The sequence below is a fragment of the Trachemys scripta genome, chromosome 10 (assembly GCF_013100865.1).
Source record: "Trachemys scripta elegans isolate TJP31775 chromosome 10, CAS_Tse_1.0, whole genome shotgun sequence".
Taxonomy (NCBI): Eukaryota; Metazoa; Chordata; order Testudines; family Emydidae; genus Trachemys; species Trachemys scripta.
In genome coordinates, this window is record NC_048307.1 from 51441200 (window position 1) to 51459692 (window position 18493).

An 18493-nucleotide genomic window follows, 5' to 3' on the forward strand; every position below is an offset into this window, starting at 1 on the left:
GCAATAGCAGTTTGGGGAAAAACACATACAATAAGTAGCACTAGACTCCAATAACACAAATTGCTCTGAACTTTCCCTAAACAGTTCTGAACAGATGACAGGAAAATCATAGATCTTAATTAAAAGTCTGAGGGAATTTTTCCTCAATCATCTGCTCTGCAGATCTTTTTCCAGAGTGCAGATATCAGTGGTGTTATGCATGCAGTGTGGCTCAAATACAAGTCTGCTATATTTGTGCAACCAATATAGTGTCACTGGTGTAATGTAATGCTAGATTTGGCCCATGTCATACCAAATATGTATATCCATAATATGGATATGATAGGAGAATTTTGCCCTCATGTTTTAACACACAGTGCTAGTATCTGATATTTTTATTAGCCAACTGCTAGATCCAGATCTGAACTTTCCAGATTTTGAATGTACCTCTTGATTTCATCCAAGACCAAAGCAGAGATGCCAAAATACATCCACTTGCCTTTCTTTTTTAAAGGGAAATTAACAGACCTGAGAACTGAACTAGTAAGTAAAAGGATCTGAAGGACACTGGATTGCACAGAACCAGTCTGCTTATTCTAATTACATTTTTAAGTAGCACTCATAATTGTACTAAATGCTTCACAGACCACATCAAACAAAGCAGTTTCTGCCAAAGAACTCCCAGTCTAAACTACAGATGTGAAAGTGGTACACGGTACAAAGAGGATGAAGAAGGTGAACAATGAGAGTTACAGCAGTAGGCAGTGTGGATACCCAGTATAGATATGTGTTCATCTTTGAGGTTCACATACATGTTCTGAATATATATATATATAGAGAGAGAGTAACAGGGTGGCTTGCCCCTTAAGGGCTGGAGGACCTGGGGCTAGCAAACCTTGATTACTAAATAGGTCACCAGGGTTGGATCAGGTAACTCCCTATAAAGGGAAGCAAGTGGCTGCACTGCAGGGGAAAGCAAGAAAGGTTTCTGTAGGGAAGACCTTAATACTAGGGGGTTTGGAAGCCTGACCCACAGCTAGAAACTTGAGGCCTCAACCAGGGAGGGCCTGCCAAAACAGGAAAGGCCCCACATGGGAAAAGCCTGGGAGTGACCTGAGAAGAGGGTAAAGCCAATGGTGTGTTTTTGGGGACTTTGTTTTATTTTGGAGCTTTATTTATGTGAATAAACTTGGACCCCTGAGAAAGGATAGTGAATGTGTGGAGTTTAAGATTTAAAGGAGAAAGTGTTAGGTAGGCACTGCAGGGGCATGACTGGGTGCATGGGAGGTGGTTGACCCTGTTACACTGAGTTACTTCTTGGGAAGAACTAGTATCACTTGTTTTGCAATACCCCCTAAAGACCTCAAATCAGATCAAGACCCCATTGTGCTAGGTGCTGTACAAATATGTAATAAGAGACAGCTCCCACCCCAAAGAGATTACAATCTAAATAGACAAGACAGCCAAAGGGTGTGAGAGAGGCTCAGATTAAGAATCTGATTTTCAGGGGCACTAGGTAGCTGCAATTCCTAATGAAATCAGTGGGAGCTAAAATCAGCCCTCAGTAACTTGCTCAGGGTCACCCGGGAACTCTGTGACACAGCTAGGAACTGAAGGCAGATTTCCAAAGCCCCAGTCCAGTGACTTAACTGTAAGACTATCTTGCATCACATCTTGGAGAAGATGAGTCTTCTGCAGGGATTTAAATGAAGGGAGAGTGGTGACCTGCAGATCGGGTTAGTCAAGAACTTCATTCCATGTAAGGGAAGAAAGCAGGCATCAAGATGCTTGTGGAAGAAATGTAGTTTCATGGCTGGAGTCATCGATGAAGTAGAAGGGGCCAAGTGGCTGTGTGATGAGACAGAAACAGGTGAAAATCAGGAGGGGGCAGATTAAAGTAAGGGAGAAAAAACTTCCATGTGATGTAACATGGAATGGGGAGCCTGTGCAGAATTAAGTAAGGGGAGGGATGTTGTCAAAATGACAAGCTCGAAGGCATTGTGGCTGCATGCTGGATGGAGGGGTTCATGTGGGTATAGAGGATGTGAAGCAAGAGGAGGCTGCAGTAATCGAGAGAGAAGATGATTAGGGCATAGATGAGAATTCTAGCTGTCAGGAGGAAGTGGAAGGGATGGATCTTTGACTCCTATATTACAAGCCTGAGAGTCAGGGAACATGGGGGTGTTCTCAACAGTAACAGAATGCAGGATGTGAAGGTAGTTTTAGCCATGCTGTCTCCCATACTATCCTGTCTTATGGCAGCTTTGCACCAGCACGAGTCCTCTTAACTGACCATTAGTTAATTCCCTCAATGGAGGAGGATTGTGAAATGTTGTGGCAATACCTTGGTAGTTCCAACACCACCACTCTTCTGGCAATGGCCTAGGTGTGGAGCTCCCTTAGGCCCTAATCATCCTTGACTGTAGGAGTGACCCCCTTGGGTCCTTGGACAACCTGCATAAATCATAGCAGCCTCTAATTTAAGCCAGTGGCTGGACTGTCCCTAGGATTGGGGCCTTCACAATTTCCTCTCTTGAGCTGCCCTCTGTGTTCCTCAGACACTACTCAAGATGTGGGTTATTGGAACACAGGTCAGGGAGTCAGGACCTCTGAGTTCTATTTTGGATTCTAATGATAACTTGGTGTGTGCCCCTGGGTATATCAGTTAACCTAACCTCTCTATGTGTCAGTTTCTCATTGTTTTAAAATTAGGATTATATCTCACAGGGGCACTGCATAAAGCATTTTGAGAAGCCTGGATAAAAGGTCCTATGTAAATGCAAATAGCTATTTTAGATGAACTCCGTAGATTTTCTGGCTATAGAGCTTTGTTTGGTAAACTAAAGGACACCCTCCACTGGCTCTGCCATCACAGGCATGTTATGTAAATCATCACATCAGCTACTACGTAAGAAAAGGTAGTTTTATTATTTCCTAATAGGAAAAATGCAAATATATTCGGATAGAGCTGATGTCATAAAATACGCTCTGAAACCAAAGACAATGGAAAATTCAAGGACTCGGTTACAGGGTAAGGTAGCCCTTTAAGGAAGCTGGGTTTCGCTCCCATCTGTGACTAATCACCTGCCTCCTAGCGATGCTCTCAGACTAGGGATCAGGTGATAGCTTGCTCAATTCCTGTAGGAGTCTCTGGATCAAGGGAAAGAACCCAGTTCATATGTAACTGGCCTGTAGAGCAGTGGCTCTCAAACTTTTTTTTTTTTTTTACTGGTGACCCTTTCACATAGTAAGCCTCTGAATGCGACCCCCCCCCTTATAAATTAAAAACACTTTTAAATATATTTAACACCATTATAAATGCTGGAGGCAAAGTGGGATTTGGAGTGGAGGTTGACAGCTCATGACCCCCTGAGGGGTCCCAACCCCCAGTTTGAGAACCCCTGCTGTAGAGTGTAGCTTGGAAGGTAGCAGGCTAGGAAAGAGTGAAAAAGCCGCAGAGAGTAGATGGAATTGTTTTCTTGCTTCATTACAGCCCGTTTGTAATTGCTGCAGATTAACAGGAGAAAGAGCTGATGGTACATAGCATCAGTCCCATAGGCACTAACTCCATGGGTGCTCTGGGGCTCAAGCACCCACCCCAAAAAAACCAGGGGTGTGCAGCATGTGCAAGATCAGATTAATCTTTTATGGGCTCCAGTGCCTCTTCCCCCTGAGGTCCCACCCCCACTTGACTTCTTCCCCCTGAGGCCCCACCTGCTGCTCACATGGGGGGAGGGGAGGAGCACCCACTAACAAAAACAAAAGTCAGCACCTGTGATCAGCCCAATTCATCCCAGAATTAATTCCAAATATTACAATATTTAGCCCCATTTTACTTAAACTGACTGTTCACATGGTTAGAGTTATTCTTGTGTTTTCAGGACTGGCCCTCTATTGTCAGTTCTTTGGGGCAGGGACTGTAGATGTGTGTGTTTACTCTTTTGAAACCAAGTGTAAAACTGGAGTAATGCAGTGATGTATCAGGTCTTGTGTCTTTACTTTCCTCTGGCTCCCTTTGGCCACAACCAAGTAATTACCATGCTTAAATTCAGCTTTTAAACTTGATTATTCAGTCAGTGTAGATGGTGTACAGTGTTGCCACTGGCCCTATTTCCAATACAATCATTGCAGGTTTTATGCCAACAGAATTTGCCTCAGCCTCTTGATCTTTTAGATTTGCTTGCATTATTCATATTACGTCAATGGACTACTTGTAAAATTCTGCTTTCAGAGCTGCAAAGCAGTTCCCAGCCTTCCCTACATATATGGGACACTCAGTTCTGTACATACAGGTACAGCAGGATGTAATAAATATTTTACAATTCTCTCTGCAGACCTCAAGATAAGGAAGCATTATCCCCACTTCACACAAGGAAATGAAAAGATGATCAATTACCTTTGCAAGGGCTCAGTGAGCCAGTGGCACACACAGAACCCAGATAACATGACTCTCAGATCTGTACCTTACCCTCTTTGAAGAGAGGAGAAATTATCTTGTAGGTATCTGCTGTGTGGAGAGGACAGACGAATTTTGCCTGGAGAAAACTACAGGGGAGGTTTGAGGCAAACTTTGGCTAACAATTGAGAAGCACTGAACTAAACCTCGGGCATTTGAAAAAAAACTAGTAAACTTTTCTTTTTTAATTTCCATGTTTCCATACATCTCAATTTTAACCTGGATCAGAAGTGGAAATATATACTACAAGAGACTATTCTGAACAGAAGCCATTTTGGTTTCCCCCTTGTTCACAAGAAGATATAATACTTCTAATCTATACCCCCAAAACAATGTAGACCAAAGAGGTTCATTTAAGCGTTCCAAGTTTTCAGCACTTAACCAAAGCCATGATTAACACTTTGAAAATTCATCATTACTAAATTGGTAGCCCTCTTACTTACATTTCATCCTCTTCTGTCTGGATAGTTTTAAAAACATTTACTGGTATGAATATGCAAGAAGAATTGTAGAGATCTATGCAGCTAGCAGGACATGGATTTTGCAGACATAGGTCCCCACCCTGCAATCAGATCCAGGCAGTTCCTTGCACCTGTGCAGAAACCTGTTGTAGTCAGTGGGGCTCTGCAAGGATCTGCTTATATGGATTTGACCGTAAGGTCAAGGCCATAGGGAGTACAAGGAGAAATTGTTTTTGTTTATTTCACACCATTGTGTCTAATCAAGGAGTGTACAAATTTAAAAAAAAAATCTTATTTCTCCATCTATAAACCAGTTCTTCATAGATGGCAGACAGTGAAACTTTTGGGATCTTTTCTAGTTCCCACCAATAAAGGATATAAAAAATTGCACAAAGACATATGCAGAAATGTTGGTTTGTGTCCATGTCTCTTTCTTTCTCATTTTCCATTTGGTCTTTCTCCTAGTCTTAGTCATCTGCCCACTTTCTCAGATGCTACATCTGAAATCAAAGATTACACAATGGAAAAAATTTCTCATTACAAAGGAACATAAGAATCCACCAACTTAATTAGTAGATTAATTCCCTATCTTAGTCACCCCCCAGTTTAGGTAATTTAAAAAAAATATGTTTTCTGTTTATTTTTTCTCTCTGAAATCCTCACTGCCTCTGCCACCTGTGATGTCAGATTCAGATCATAAACACATAACTAGAAACCTATGCTACCTTTCTCCTTTGATTCCGTCCCCTTCATTGTCGTACAACAAGCAAAAAGCAGTCTTCCTGGTCAAGAGATGTTCTTCTACCACAACAAAAAGATACATTTTACAACTTCCCCTTAACAATATATTTGGCATTTTTTAATCTCTGAGGCTGAGCTAATAAAGCTAAATTACATCTTTCCCACTGAAATAGTGTTATGCCTTAATTGCTCTTAGTACAAAAGCCAGACGATTTAGAGCTGTACGTATATATTTTTCTTGCTTTAATCTGCAGGCCTGTTCAGGATACATTTTTTCCATTTTGAGAAAAAGAGAGTAAGACTTGCAATAGAGAATGTGGAACAGCAGAGGAGTGCCACCTAGTGTTTCTATAGTGCAGTGGTTTTCAACCTTTTTTGATTTTCAGACCCCTAACAAATTTTGAACGGAGGTGCAGACCCCTTTGGAAATCTTAGACATAGTCTGCAAACCCCCAGTGGTCCGCAAACACAGGCTGAAAATCACTGTTCTATGACAACCTTTCACAGATCCCTTAGACATAGTCTGCAAACCCTCAAGGGTCCACAGACTACAGGTTGAGAACCACTGCTACAGAATAAAATATTGGAACACCTTATGGTATGTTAATACTGATCAACTCTCCTGACCACTTCCAGTCAATTAAACTATAGTACATACCATTTAATATTTTGGGTGATTAGCTCATACATAAGGAGGGATTTGCGTTGCAAACTGGACACATTTGATATAAATAAGGGACTTTCAAATGACCTTCAAGCTGCCCTAAAGGTGAGGGAGTATATGGAGCATGATGTGCTCCTCTGATTTCCTGCCAACCAAATAGTCTCTAGGAGACAATCTAGCAGGTCAAGGTGGGTTGAGGTAATATTAATGGGACCAACTTCTGGTCAGTAAATAGCCAAGCTTTCAAGCTTACAAAGAGCTATGTAAGCTCGAAAGTTTGTCTTTCACCAACAGAAGCTGGCCCAATAAAAGATATTACCTCTACCACCTTGTCTCTCTGATATCCTGGAATCAACAACACTGCAAACATCTAGCAAGCCTAAGGGTATGTCTACACTACCCGCCGGATTGGCGGGCAGCGATTGATCCAGCAGGGGTTGATTTATCGCGTCTAGTTTAGCTAATAGATGCTAGCGATCCCTGAGCGCTCTTCTGTCGACTCCTGTACTCCACCGCCACGAGAGGCGCAGGAAGAGTTGACGGGGGAGCGGCAGCAGTAGACTCACCACGGTGAAGACACCACAGTAAGTCGATCTAAGTACGTCAACTTCAGCTAAAGTTGCATAACTTAGATCGATCCCCCTTCCCCCCCCCAATGTAGACCAGGCCTAGGTTACAGCAACTTTCTACCTGTTTGGCTCCTGTTGTAAAAGTGACTTAGGTCACCTTTGCCTCCTGCCTTCCACAGCATTGTGCCCTCCCTCTCAAGAACCTGAAGTGCAGTGGGTCAGGCACATCCATCCCACAATACAAACAATATAGCGCTATGTCGAAGTTCTTCACATTAGAACCCTGCAGAGGTTCTTGCAACAGAGAAAATGATTATCTTTGACAGTGAGAGACTGTACTTGTGATTCAGTCTCTGCAAGATATTATTCTGAGGGACCCCCAAAACTGGATCTGAATTTTGCAGCAGAGGCCCAATCTTTGTTTTTGTTAGGTGTGGCTCTACTGCTCTGTAAGCCAAAAGCAGTAAGTGTTTAACCAAAGGCAAAGTACTGATGTTGTGCTGCTCAGAATTTACCAATTTCCTACACTTCTGTAAACACAAAAGTCTGAGCCAAAGGATCTGCACTGATTGTACTCTTGATACGTTTGTATTAAATAACATGCCCTAGATACTGATTTCCTTATTGTTTCTCTTACACTGAAATGAGAACTTACTTCAAGCACTGCAAATACCTATATTCACAACATGGTGAAAGTATCAGAGGGATAGCCGTGTTAGTCTTCATCTGTGAAAAGTGACAGAGTCCTGTGGCACCTTATAGACTAACAGACGTTTTGGAGCATAAGCTTTTGTGGGTGAATGTTCACTTCGTCAGCATGACGAAGTGAGTATTCACCCACAACGTCTGTTAGTCTATAAGGTGCCACAGGAATCTTTCTCGCTTTTAACATGGTGAAAAACACTCAAAATGTTATGAAATACGTAGTTGAAGGGTTCTCATTATTCAGAGTAAAAATGGCTCTCTCATTTTATATGTTTTGTAAATGAACATGTTTGAACCAATAATGTGCCTACAAAATTACTGGTTCATTTTTAAAAAAAGGTCAAACTTACCAAAACAAGAAGTAGTAAATATTTTGTCAAGCTTTATGAGCTGATCATCAATATAACCATAGAAACCTCATCGTGTATGTCACACTTTTTGGGTGAAATTTACACCTTTGTGGTAGACCAGCATAATGCCTACACTCCATCAACTCCCACTTTCGCCCTATATGGAGATCTTTGCTGGCCTTGTATTGGCCATCTGCATACTAGGGGAATTTCACCCTCTGTGATTAATTTGCTATTTATATTCATTTTCTAAACATCTGCCAAACAACTGAATGTCACCCACATGGACTCTGCATTCTAGAGCTGAAGATGTAAAAGAAAAAGCATGTAAAGAAAGTACAAACTCACTACAAACAGTAATAATGTTGAAAGATGCAGCTATCATTTATCAGTTCGCATCTGGATTACATTTGTAGAAAAAGGATATGCATGAAATAAGGAACTTATCTTCCTAAGAAGAGGAACTTTCTGTTTCAATGAACTAACTGTAAAAACAATACAGCCTGATTAGAGTGTTGTAAGTGAGGAAGCTGTACAGCAAGTATGAAAAAAGAGAAGTATTGAGAGCAAAAGTCTTGAGAGTATAGAGCCTGCTTCTATGAGTTGCTGGAACCCCAAAATTTCTGTTGATGCCAGTAGCAGCTGCTGGTGCAAGATCAGGGCACTAAATGCTTCATAGGAATGAGCCCGCTTCTGGTCAGGTGATAAGTTAAAGAAAAATATTGGAGACAATTTCTTTGGTATTTAAACATATCTGAATGAATGAGGCCAGGTCAATGTGAGACTTCTAAACAGTGCCAACATCTCTCCTGGAAACTGGGAAGAAGAAAGTGTCATGTGTTGTCTGGTAAATGACACTTTACAAGAAAGGCCTGATCCTGCAAGATGCTGAGTGCCTTCTGTGACAAACTGTGAAAATGTCTGTATTATGAATATTATGTGTGACTTGGTTTCAATTTTGTAGGCTGCCTGACTAAATGCATACAGCAAAATCAAAGGAGGCTGTAAAAGAACCACACAGGAAAGCTAAAACAATGAGACAGATAAGACAGGTGCAGGTACATACCTTCAAAGCAGCAAGGAGAACAATTGGTCCATTACTGGGAGATGCTATTTCTAGATGCCAACAAATTTATCAGGATTTGTTTTGCCAGGGCTGAGACCCTGACCAGTTAAAAAGATGCCCTTGACAGAAAAGGAAGGGGAAGTGGTCAGAGAGGCTGGTCAGAATGTCAGTAAAAAGGCTGGCAGTCTGACAGAGACAAAAGGAGAAGGCTGCAAGAAGTGTAGGCCAGAGCTGCCTGAGTTGCGGCTACAGAGAGGTTAAGCGTAGGTAAGGGAATATGCATATGTCTATGAGCACGTCTATACTACGGTGCTGCTGCTGTAACCCCATAGTCACAGACTACAGCACTGTGTAGACACAGACTACAGCACTGTAGGAACTCTATCTCCTTGAGCCATTCTAGCTAGGATGACGGAAGCATTCTTCTGTTGACCTAATTTTGTCTACACTAGGGTTAGGTTGGCATAGCTACGGCGCTCGAAGTCCTGGAACACCATATCTATGTTGACCTACGTTTGAAATGCAGATTAGTTATTTTAAATCTCTCTCTGTAAGTGTTGTGTAACTTTATGGCAAAATAAATCATGCTTTGTGTCTGAAGAAGCTGTTTCAGTCTCACTGCAAAGGTATGCCATCACAGGCTCCAACAGAGAAACCCTGGCCAGGTCCAACCTCAGGTGGACCCACTGAATCAGTCAGCGGGTACCCAAGGGGCTTTAAATGAAGTCCTGGTCTAAAAGTGGATGAATTGCAGAATTCCATCCCATAAGAGGTCAAGGCCTGACACCTGTGGGGGTAGGGGAAGGAGGTTCACTCAGAGACTCCGGAGAAGGGACAGCAAAGCAGCTAGCCCAGTAACACCTTCAACTCTCACTGAAGTCAATGGAAGTTGACACTGCTCAGTACCTTGCAAGATCAGACCTTGAAAGATTTGGCAATTGTTGATAGTCGCAGGGTTTTGAATTTGTACACATTATGGGACTATTTGGTAGAGGAACTATTGAATAGCCTATACTATAGAAGTGACATTTACTTGCTCTTTAAGTGAGATCAGCTTTCTTTTCCCTCCATGTCTATTAACAAAGCCTCAACATCAAGTAAAGCTTTAACAGATATGCGATGATAAGCACTGCACTGATGTGGCCTCCTTTAGCTGAGCCACCTCTACATAGCTTGAATATGCATCAATGGCAGTTAAGTATTATCTGTCCTCTAGGATTAAAATATCCCCTCATAATGTATCATCTGCTGATAAACAATACTGCAAGTTGCTATGCTCAGTTAACAGGGAAATGGGTAATTCAGTTGTAGAAATCAAACTTGAGAAAATAACTCCCAGCTACATATGAAATGAAGCATCACCCAGTGAAGGCTGCAAACCCAAGAACTGAGACTAAACATTTTCTTCTGTTTAATCCCACAGTTTTCTACACAACATTCAGAATGGAGGACTAATGATGTTGGCTATAACAAGGAGATTTGAAATAAAGAAGCTCTAGTCCCTCATCTGTGCCTTAAAGTGGGATCTAGTGACAGAAGCACTGGCTATTCCAACATATCTTGGCACTGTATGAAAAAAATTATCACACAAATTAGAACATCAGACAAGTTATGGTAATTGAGACTGATCTGGGGATATAGAGATGAATATAGACCAAGTGGCTTTTCTGCATGTCGGATTCAAAGATACATGGCAAATTTCTGAAGTCGAGGTTGCACAGGGTGCAACTCAAGGCAGAATTGGGGCTGAATTTTACGTGGCTCAATGGGTGGGCAACAAAAAATGACCTGCGAGTAAATACAAGCATTACAAAAAGATTGTGCATGTACTTCATTTTGGCATGTGCACATCTTGAGCTTCCGTTACACATAATTATTGTTTTTCAATTAACTCAGTACACTAGAGATAACTGAAATGAATGTAGAGATTTCACAGATGAGTAACAATGCCACAAGACTGAGAGGGATGCTAATCTAATCTTATCTGTAGGTTAGGCTATGAGATGGAAAATACAGTTGAATGTAGTCATAATAGTGAGTCTGGAGCTAGAGGATACCTCAAAGGGGCAGACACATGGAGCATAATAGCCAAAAACGGAAGAAGGTAATCTTCCAAATCAATTCCAGCCCATTTCATACAGATTTCATACAGCAAAGGGGCTGCTGGCTACGTTAAGGGCAAAGCCAATTTCAGGGGTCTGATTACTGGCAGTACCTCAGTCAGGAAGTATCCCGAAAAGGTTTGGGTAGTGTCTGCTTATGGAGACTTTCCTTGCCGGAAACCTGAGCTGGACCACGTTAAATGTCCAGGGACATCTGGCAGGCAGGATTTAGCAACGCTCACGCTCGCCGCGTACTCAGGACTGAAAAGACATGCGTAGAGCCCAACTTAACTTCCCCATGGAAGGGGCCCAGCTCCGTGTGCACACCCATAACGTGTGTGCACGAACATGCAGCCACGATTGCACAAGTAGCGGTTGAGGGGGGCGGAGCGAGGCCGAGCAGGGGAGATTCCCGGCTGCAGGGCCAGGCTGGCCGGGGTAGGGCAGGGCAGGGTAGGAGATGCCCGGGCAGCGCCCGTAGCTCTCCCTCCTCTGTCAGCGAGAGGGCGGAGGGACGCCCGGGGACTACAAGTCCCGTCAGGCGGCGGGCTGGGCTGCTCCGCGGAGCGGCCGGAGGGAGGCCGTGTGCCCGCGGCAGTGCTGGCAGGGAGGCGAGGGGAGATGCCGGCGGCGGGGTCCGCCGAGGGGGAGGAGGGCGGCGGCGGGGACGCCGCGGTGCCGCTGAGCCCGGCGGAGCAGGCTGGGCCGGGCGCCCCCAAGCTGTGCGGTTACCTGCAGAAGCTGTCGGGCAAGGGCCCGCTGCGGAATTTCCGCAGCCGCTGGTTCGTCTTCGATCCCCGCCGCTGCTACCTCTACTACTTCAAGGGCCCGCAGGAGGCGCTGCCGCTCGGCCACCTGGATATCGCCGCCTCCTGCTTCAGCTACCACCAGCCCGAGGCCGCCGCCGCTAGCGGGGACGAGGCCGCCGCCTTTGAGGTGCACAGTCCCGGCGGCACCGTCACCGTGCTCAAGGTACCCCCATGTCACCAACGGGCCCGGGCCTCGCCCCAGGCTGCCTGCTGGGCCCCCCTCGGAGACTCCCTACCCGCGTCTTAGGCCCCCCAGCCAGGGAACGTCCTCCGATTCCTGAGGGGTTGGGGCAGGGATCCCTCCCCCCACAGAGACCCCAGTCCCCCCAGCCTCTGTTTCAGGGCCCCCCTGCCCGGAATCCCCTGGGGGGCTGGGACTGGGCCAGGGATCCAGTTCTATAGCACCTGAGGCCCGGGCCTTCTTAAATCCCTATTGTCGCCCCCCAGTGGGCTCAGTCAGGGACCCGTTTCCTCAGTCACCTCACCCCTTTGGTAGCTGCTCCTGATCCGAAGCTCCCATGACAGCTGATGTCTGCTAGAGGCTTCCTCACTCTATAAAACACCACTTGATGCCCATCTTTTACACAGGATCTTGTGATACTCCAGGTGCCAGGTAGCAAACAAGGAGCTTTCCCATGGAGTCTCACTAAATGTGACTGTGTGACCCCAGCCAGCAGGTTCCCCTTACCCACAGTCTGCAACTGCGATTGTAAATGAGATGTTACTGTTCCTCCTTGGCTTGCTTTCAGTCACTGTTAAGCACTGTCAATGTCAGGTGCTCTGTTAGGCCAGGTCTACAATATAAACGTACATCGGTATAACTGCCTCACTCAGGGGTGTGAAAAATCCACCCCCCTGAGAGGCAAAGCTGTACCAACCTAAGCCCAGTGTAGATAGTGCTATGTCAGTGGGAGAGCTTCTCCTGTCCCCGTAGTTACCGCCTCTCCTGAAGGCGGATGAACTATGCTCCACAGAGCTACTGCCTCTCATGGAAATGGATTAATTATTACGCTGTTGGGAGAAGCTCTCCTGTCAGGTTGTAGTAGTGGTGTAAGTATAGACCTGTCCTTACTCTTAGTTTGCTATTATATTGAAGCATGATGCATTTAATAACAGTACCTAAAGCTTAAATTAAAAAAAAAAAAAAAATCACCATTGTCCAGTAGCCTACTCTGAGACTAGCTAGCTTCTTTTTCAACTTTGTTCTTCTATCTCCAACTCTCTTTAAGTAGGTTCACTTCATTGTATGAGTAGGTTTACTACTGCTGTCCAAATGCGACTCAGAAGCCCAACATTTGGGTTTGCTTGGTAGGCTTTTTGCCTAAACCTGGGAATTAGTATGGGTAGCTGTAAGGTACAGAGCGACATGCCCACTCCTTTGTATAAGTGTCCTACCCAGAGTAGAGAGAAAAAAAAGTCTGTCTGCTCCTTTTTAGCATGTCTTTTATTAAACAGGTTTTCATTTTTAAAGTAGTGATACAATATGGTTACAGGCAAAGATCTCCTCTGTTGAATGATCTAAAAGGCTTCTTTAGCTGATAATTATTTTATTTATATGTTTGTGAAAATGAAAGGTTCTCCTTCATATGTGCTTACTTTTTGATGTGGAAAGTACCCCATAATGCATGTTCAGGTACACCTCCAGAACTTAAAAATAACCCATACATTTTGTCTTTTCCCAAGAAATGAAAAGAACAGCTTTCAAAACACAGGCCAAAAGTATAGTCCCAAACTACCCCCAGAAGCAAACACCTTGAGAAAGAAAAATGTTTGTGGAACCTGGTCTGATCCTGTGACGGAAACTGAGCTCTAGAACTGGTTGAAATTTTTTTGACAAAACGCTATTCCCATAGAAAATGGCTTTTCAATTAAATGAAAATTTCATGGAAAAAATCTGGCTTTATCAAAAATCTTAGGTTTTCATAGAAAAGATAAATATTTCTATATATGATGAAAACAAAAAAACTATAACCCTTTTTTCAGGGGGAAGAGGTAGAAGATGGAGGGTTTGGGGGAATCATTTCCTGATCAGCTTTAGTGAACTGCCTCAACTCCTGTTAGCAGGAGCTCAGGCCTTCACAGGAGTGGAACCTTAATCTTATGACCTTGTATTTTATGTATGCATCCTTTGTTCCATTTCATGATGAAGGATGTTTGCATAGGTCTGTTCAGCTTACAGAACAAGGTTTTACTTTAAATATATTTGTTCATTATTGGGGGAAGTGTTTCTCTTTGAGTATTATTCCTATTCATTTAATGTCAGTTTTTACATGACACATTTTATATTGCAGCAATATGTTTTGTAGGAAAAGTAGTAAAAGATAAATAACAAAATTAAATTATATATTTTTTTTTACTTGGTCATGCTAGTGCAAGCAACATGCAGCTCCTCTACTCAAGTTTCCCTGCATACACTTTTCTTGGTTCCTGTGGTCTCAGACCCCTCTTTGATGTTCCCTACACCTGCCCGAGGCCCTCTGGGAAAGAGAGGGGTTATGGGAGGGTAGGACCTTAGAAGTCTACATTTGCTCAAGCACAAACAAGAGGCCAGAGGTGATGTATGGGTACCAGAAATAAAAGCAAATATCTTTGTCATCTATTTTTACCTTTCACAGGGTTGTGGTGCTTGTCTTAAGCAGCCATGTGATTTGACCATCAAAAAAGCTATTGCTTAATATATGTAGTCCTTATTTAAAGATCAAGCAAACTTTTATACTGGAATCTTGGGGATATTTTGAAGGGAACTGGTTAAGTGAAGATTTAGTTGCTGGAGGTGGTCATTAGTGTCTGTTTCACTGCATTAGTAGGTTTTTATTTTGTGTTTGTACTGCACCAGTGGGGTCCTGGTCCATGACTGTGGCTCCTTGACATTATGATAACACAAACCATAAAAAAGAATTCTGGATCCAGGATTTAATTTTGCTCTTTACTCAAAAGCAACCAGAACAATAATACTTTAAGTTCTAAAACGTCTTTCAGCCAAGTTCTGCAGAAATAAAAATAAAGATGAATTGATGTTCAAAATACTGGTGGCCTGATCCATCCCTTGTTTAAGTCAATGAGAGTTGGATTGGGCCCTTACTGAATTTTTAATGCAGGATAAAAGCCTAACTGATTTAAGAAAAAATTACACATAGGAGCACGAGGACCTTACTGAGGAAGAAAGTCGAGTCAAGTGTAGCTTTCATCCTCCCCATATGTCATATGCTTCAATTTCCTCAATTTGCTTCTTGTTCATAATTTCCAAATCTCATGGTACAGTCTTTATTCAGTATTTATAAGCTTACATAAGAAATAAGCATCAGCACCCCAATCTGAAATGACTGTATTATTGAAGAACATATTACTACTTCAAAATGCTTCAGATTAGCTTTTTTAACATTCATGACCTAATCCTCAGAGTTGCTCAGCACTTGTAACTTAATGGGAGTTGCAGATAATTGGCTCAATTACTCTCAGGAGATTGTTTTCTCATTTGACAAACGTTTCAGGAAAAGTGTCACAGTCTTCATGAAATAATATGCAGGTCCCAAATTGGGATTGGTGGACCATCGGTAAGACTGCGAGTCTGTCACGGAAGTCACAGATTCCGTGACTTTCCAGGACTTCTGCAGCAGGCAGCAGGGCCAGCTCCAGGCACCAGCTAAGGAAGCTGGTGCTTGGGGTGGCCAATACAAAGGTGCGGCACTGTCCCCGCAGCTCCCATTGTCCGTGGTTCCTGGCCAATGGGAGCTGCGGAGCGGGCGCTCAGGGAGGGAGCAGTGTGTGGAGCCCCCTGGTCACGTCTCCAGCTAGGAGCCAAGGAACATGACGCCACTTTCGGGGCACTTGGTATGGAGCCTGCCAACCCCCCCCCCCCCCCCCCCCGCCCCCCCCCCCCCCCCCCCCCCCCCCGCCCCCCTGGGGCCCCCCCGGGCTTTTCCCCCTCCCCCCCCCCCCCCGCCCCCCAAGAGCACCCAAGTTTTAGTCAGGGGTATATAGTACAAGTCATGGACAGGTCATAGGCTGTGAATTTTTGTTTACTGCCCGTGACCTGTCCATGACTTTTACTAAAAATACCCATGACTAAAACGTAGCCTTAACCATCAGTGGTCCTTGGACAATTTGCTGGTTGCATGGTGCTGGCTTTCCTTCTTATTTATAGCTCTTAAAGCACATAAAAAAAGGTTAATATTACTTTGCTTCATAAGCAATTATTGTAATTGCCATCACAGGCCCTTGATGAGTGTAGTGAGGAAGGTGGTTCTCGAAATAATGTCTTCTAGTGATCCAAATCATGAAAAATTTGAGAACCCTTGCTTTAGAATAATAGGGCCTAATCCTGGAACCATTTGCTACCTGCACTTAATGCTATTGACTTGACTAGATATGCTCAAGATTGAACATCAATTTCTGTTTGCAGAATCAGGCCCTTTGTTTCATAGAAAGGAGGGGGGAAAAACCAATCCCGCTCTGATGGGTTGCCCCCTTTTAAGATGCCACCTGATATGCTGAGATATCACTGCTCCCACCTGTTTTGCCAGCATGGGCCCCCTTTAACCTGTCTGGCTGAGCCAGGCTCTTAAACCTCCTCTAGCACACACACAGGGAGGGCCACCCCCTGCTGCAGAAAGACCCAGACACTGAGATCAGCTCTGGGAAGACTCAGCTTGGGGGATTTTCCCCAGCACTCAGGTGCTCACCTGCTTTGGAGTGCAGACCCAAAGGTATATTGTCTTGTGTTGTATAGAAAAATCTGCACAGCTCAAGCTCATAAAAATTTGCTCTCTTCCTCAATGTGAAGAGAGATGCACAACTTCTTGCCCCCCCAGTTATAAATTATATAAACTGGGTTTAATAATAAACAAAATAAATGTATTAACTATCAAAGGTAGATTTTAAGTGGTTAAAGAGATAGCAAACAGAACAAAACAGATTACTAAGCAAATAAAAAAAACACGCATACTAAGGTTGATTCACTAAAAAAATTGGTTACAAATAGTAATTTCTCACCTTAGATATTGTTACCAGGGCCGGCTCTGGTTTTTTTGCTGCCCCAGACAAAAAAGCCTCCCGCCGCCCCTCGGCGGGGAGCGCAGCAGGGGAGGGTGGCGAGCCCAGCCACGGCCCCGCTCTCCCCGGCCGGCCGGAGCGCCGGGGGGAGGGCGGTGAGCGCACTGCGGCTCTGCTCTCCCCGGGTGAGCGCCGCCCCTCTCCAGGTGCCGCCCCAAACACATGCTTGGTAGGCTGGTGCCTGGAGCCGGCCCTGATTGTTACAGGCAAATTGCAGAAAGGCTTGAAAGGCCGCTGCACTGGCCTGCAGCTTGAGACCTCTGGTATTATTACTCACAAGCTAGATACCCTTCCAGCTTGGGCTCAACTCTTCTCCATACAGTTCAGTTCTTGCTTCCAGGTGTTTTTCAGTGTCTCTTTTGATGGGAAGGTAGAGGTGAACCACAGTGATGTCACTCTCCTGCCTTATATAGCTCTTGGGTAAGGCGGGAACCCTTTGTCTTCTAGTGGAAAAACACTGGCATTCCAAAAGTGTGTGTGGAGGGGGGTTGGTCCAGTACCAGGTGACTCGGACCCATGTCTCTGCAGGGTGAGGCAGCCATTACTTGCAGGCTGTCTGGAGTGTCCACAGGAAGACTAACCCCTTTCACAGTCCACTGTCTTTGCTAATGGGCCATCAGCCCTGTCTGGCTTTTCCATTGTTTGTACCTGAAGGACTAGTTGGGGGTGACACCCAAAGTAACACAGTTGGAATAAAGATACATAGTCAGCATTCCTAATTTCAGATACAGAAATGATACAAAAACAACGAGGAGTCCTTGTGGCACCTTAGAGACTAACAAATGTATTTGGGTGTAAGCTTTCGTGGGCTAAAACCCACTTCATCAGATGCATGGAGTGAAAAATACAGTAAGCAGCATATATATTACAGCACATGAAAACATGGGAGTTGCCTTACCAAGTGGGGGGCCAGTGCTAACGAGGCCAATTCAATCAAGGTGGAAGTGGCCTATTCTCAACAGTTGACAAGAAGGGATGAATACCAAGGAAGGGGAAATTACTTTTGTAGTGCTAACGAGGCCAATGCAGTCTGGGTGGCCCATTTCCAACAGTTGACAAGAAGGTATGAGTATCAGCAGAGGGAAAAGTGTGATTGAATTGGCCTAGTTAGCACTGACCCTCCACTTGGTAAGGCAACTCCCATCTTTTCATGTGCTGTAATATATATGCTGCTTACTGTATTTTTCACTCCATGCATCTAATGAAGTGGGTTTTAGCCCACGAAAGCTCATGCCCAAATAAATTTGTTAGTCTCTAAGGTGCCACAAGGACTCCTCGTTGTTTTTGCTGATACAGACTAACATGGCTATCAAACTTAAACCTGTCAGAAATGATAAAGGCATACAGATTGGACAGTCACAGTCAGTATATTATAACCTTTCCAGTGATATCTTACGTGCACATCTTGCATAAAGTATATCTCAGTTATGCTTATGATATGGATATGGCATATTTCCATAGAACTATGGAATGGAATGTGTCACCTTCCTCCCCACAAATCCTATAAATATTTCTTACCAGGTATCACACTGTCTGACA

General features: G+C 44.0%; 1 protein-coding gene across 1 annotated transcript in view; it reads left to right on the forward strand.

Annotated features, from left to right (window-relative positions):
• Positions 1 to 11513: 11513 nt before the first annotated feature.
• The window catches only part of TBC1D2B (TBC1 domain family member 2B), a 62903-nt gene continuing 55923 nt past the window's right edge, over positions 11514 to 18493 (forward strand). The window contains exon 1 of the mRNA XM_034783015.1: positions 11514 to 12065. Within this exon, the coding sequence (XP_034638906.1) occupies positions 11715 to 12065 (351 nt within the window). The 5' untranslated portion in view covers positions 11514 to 11714. The remainder of the gene's footprint in view (positions 12066 to 18493) is intronic.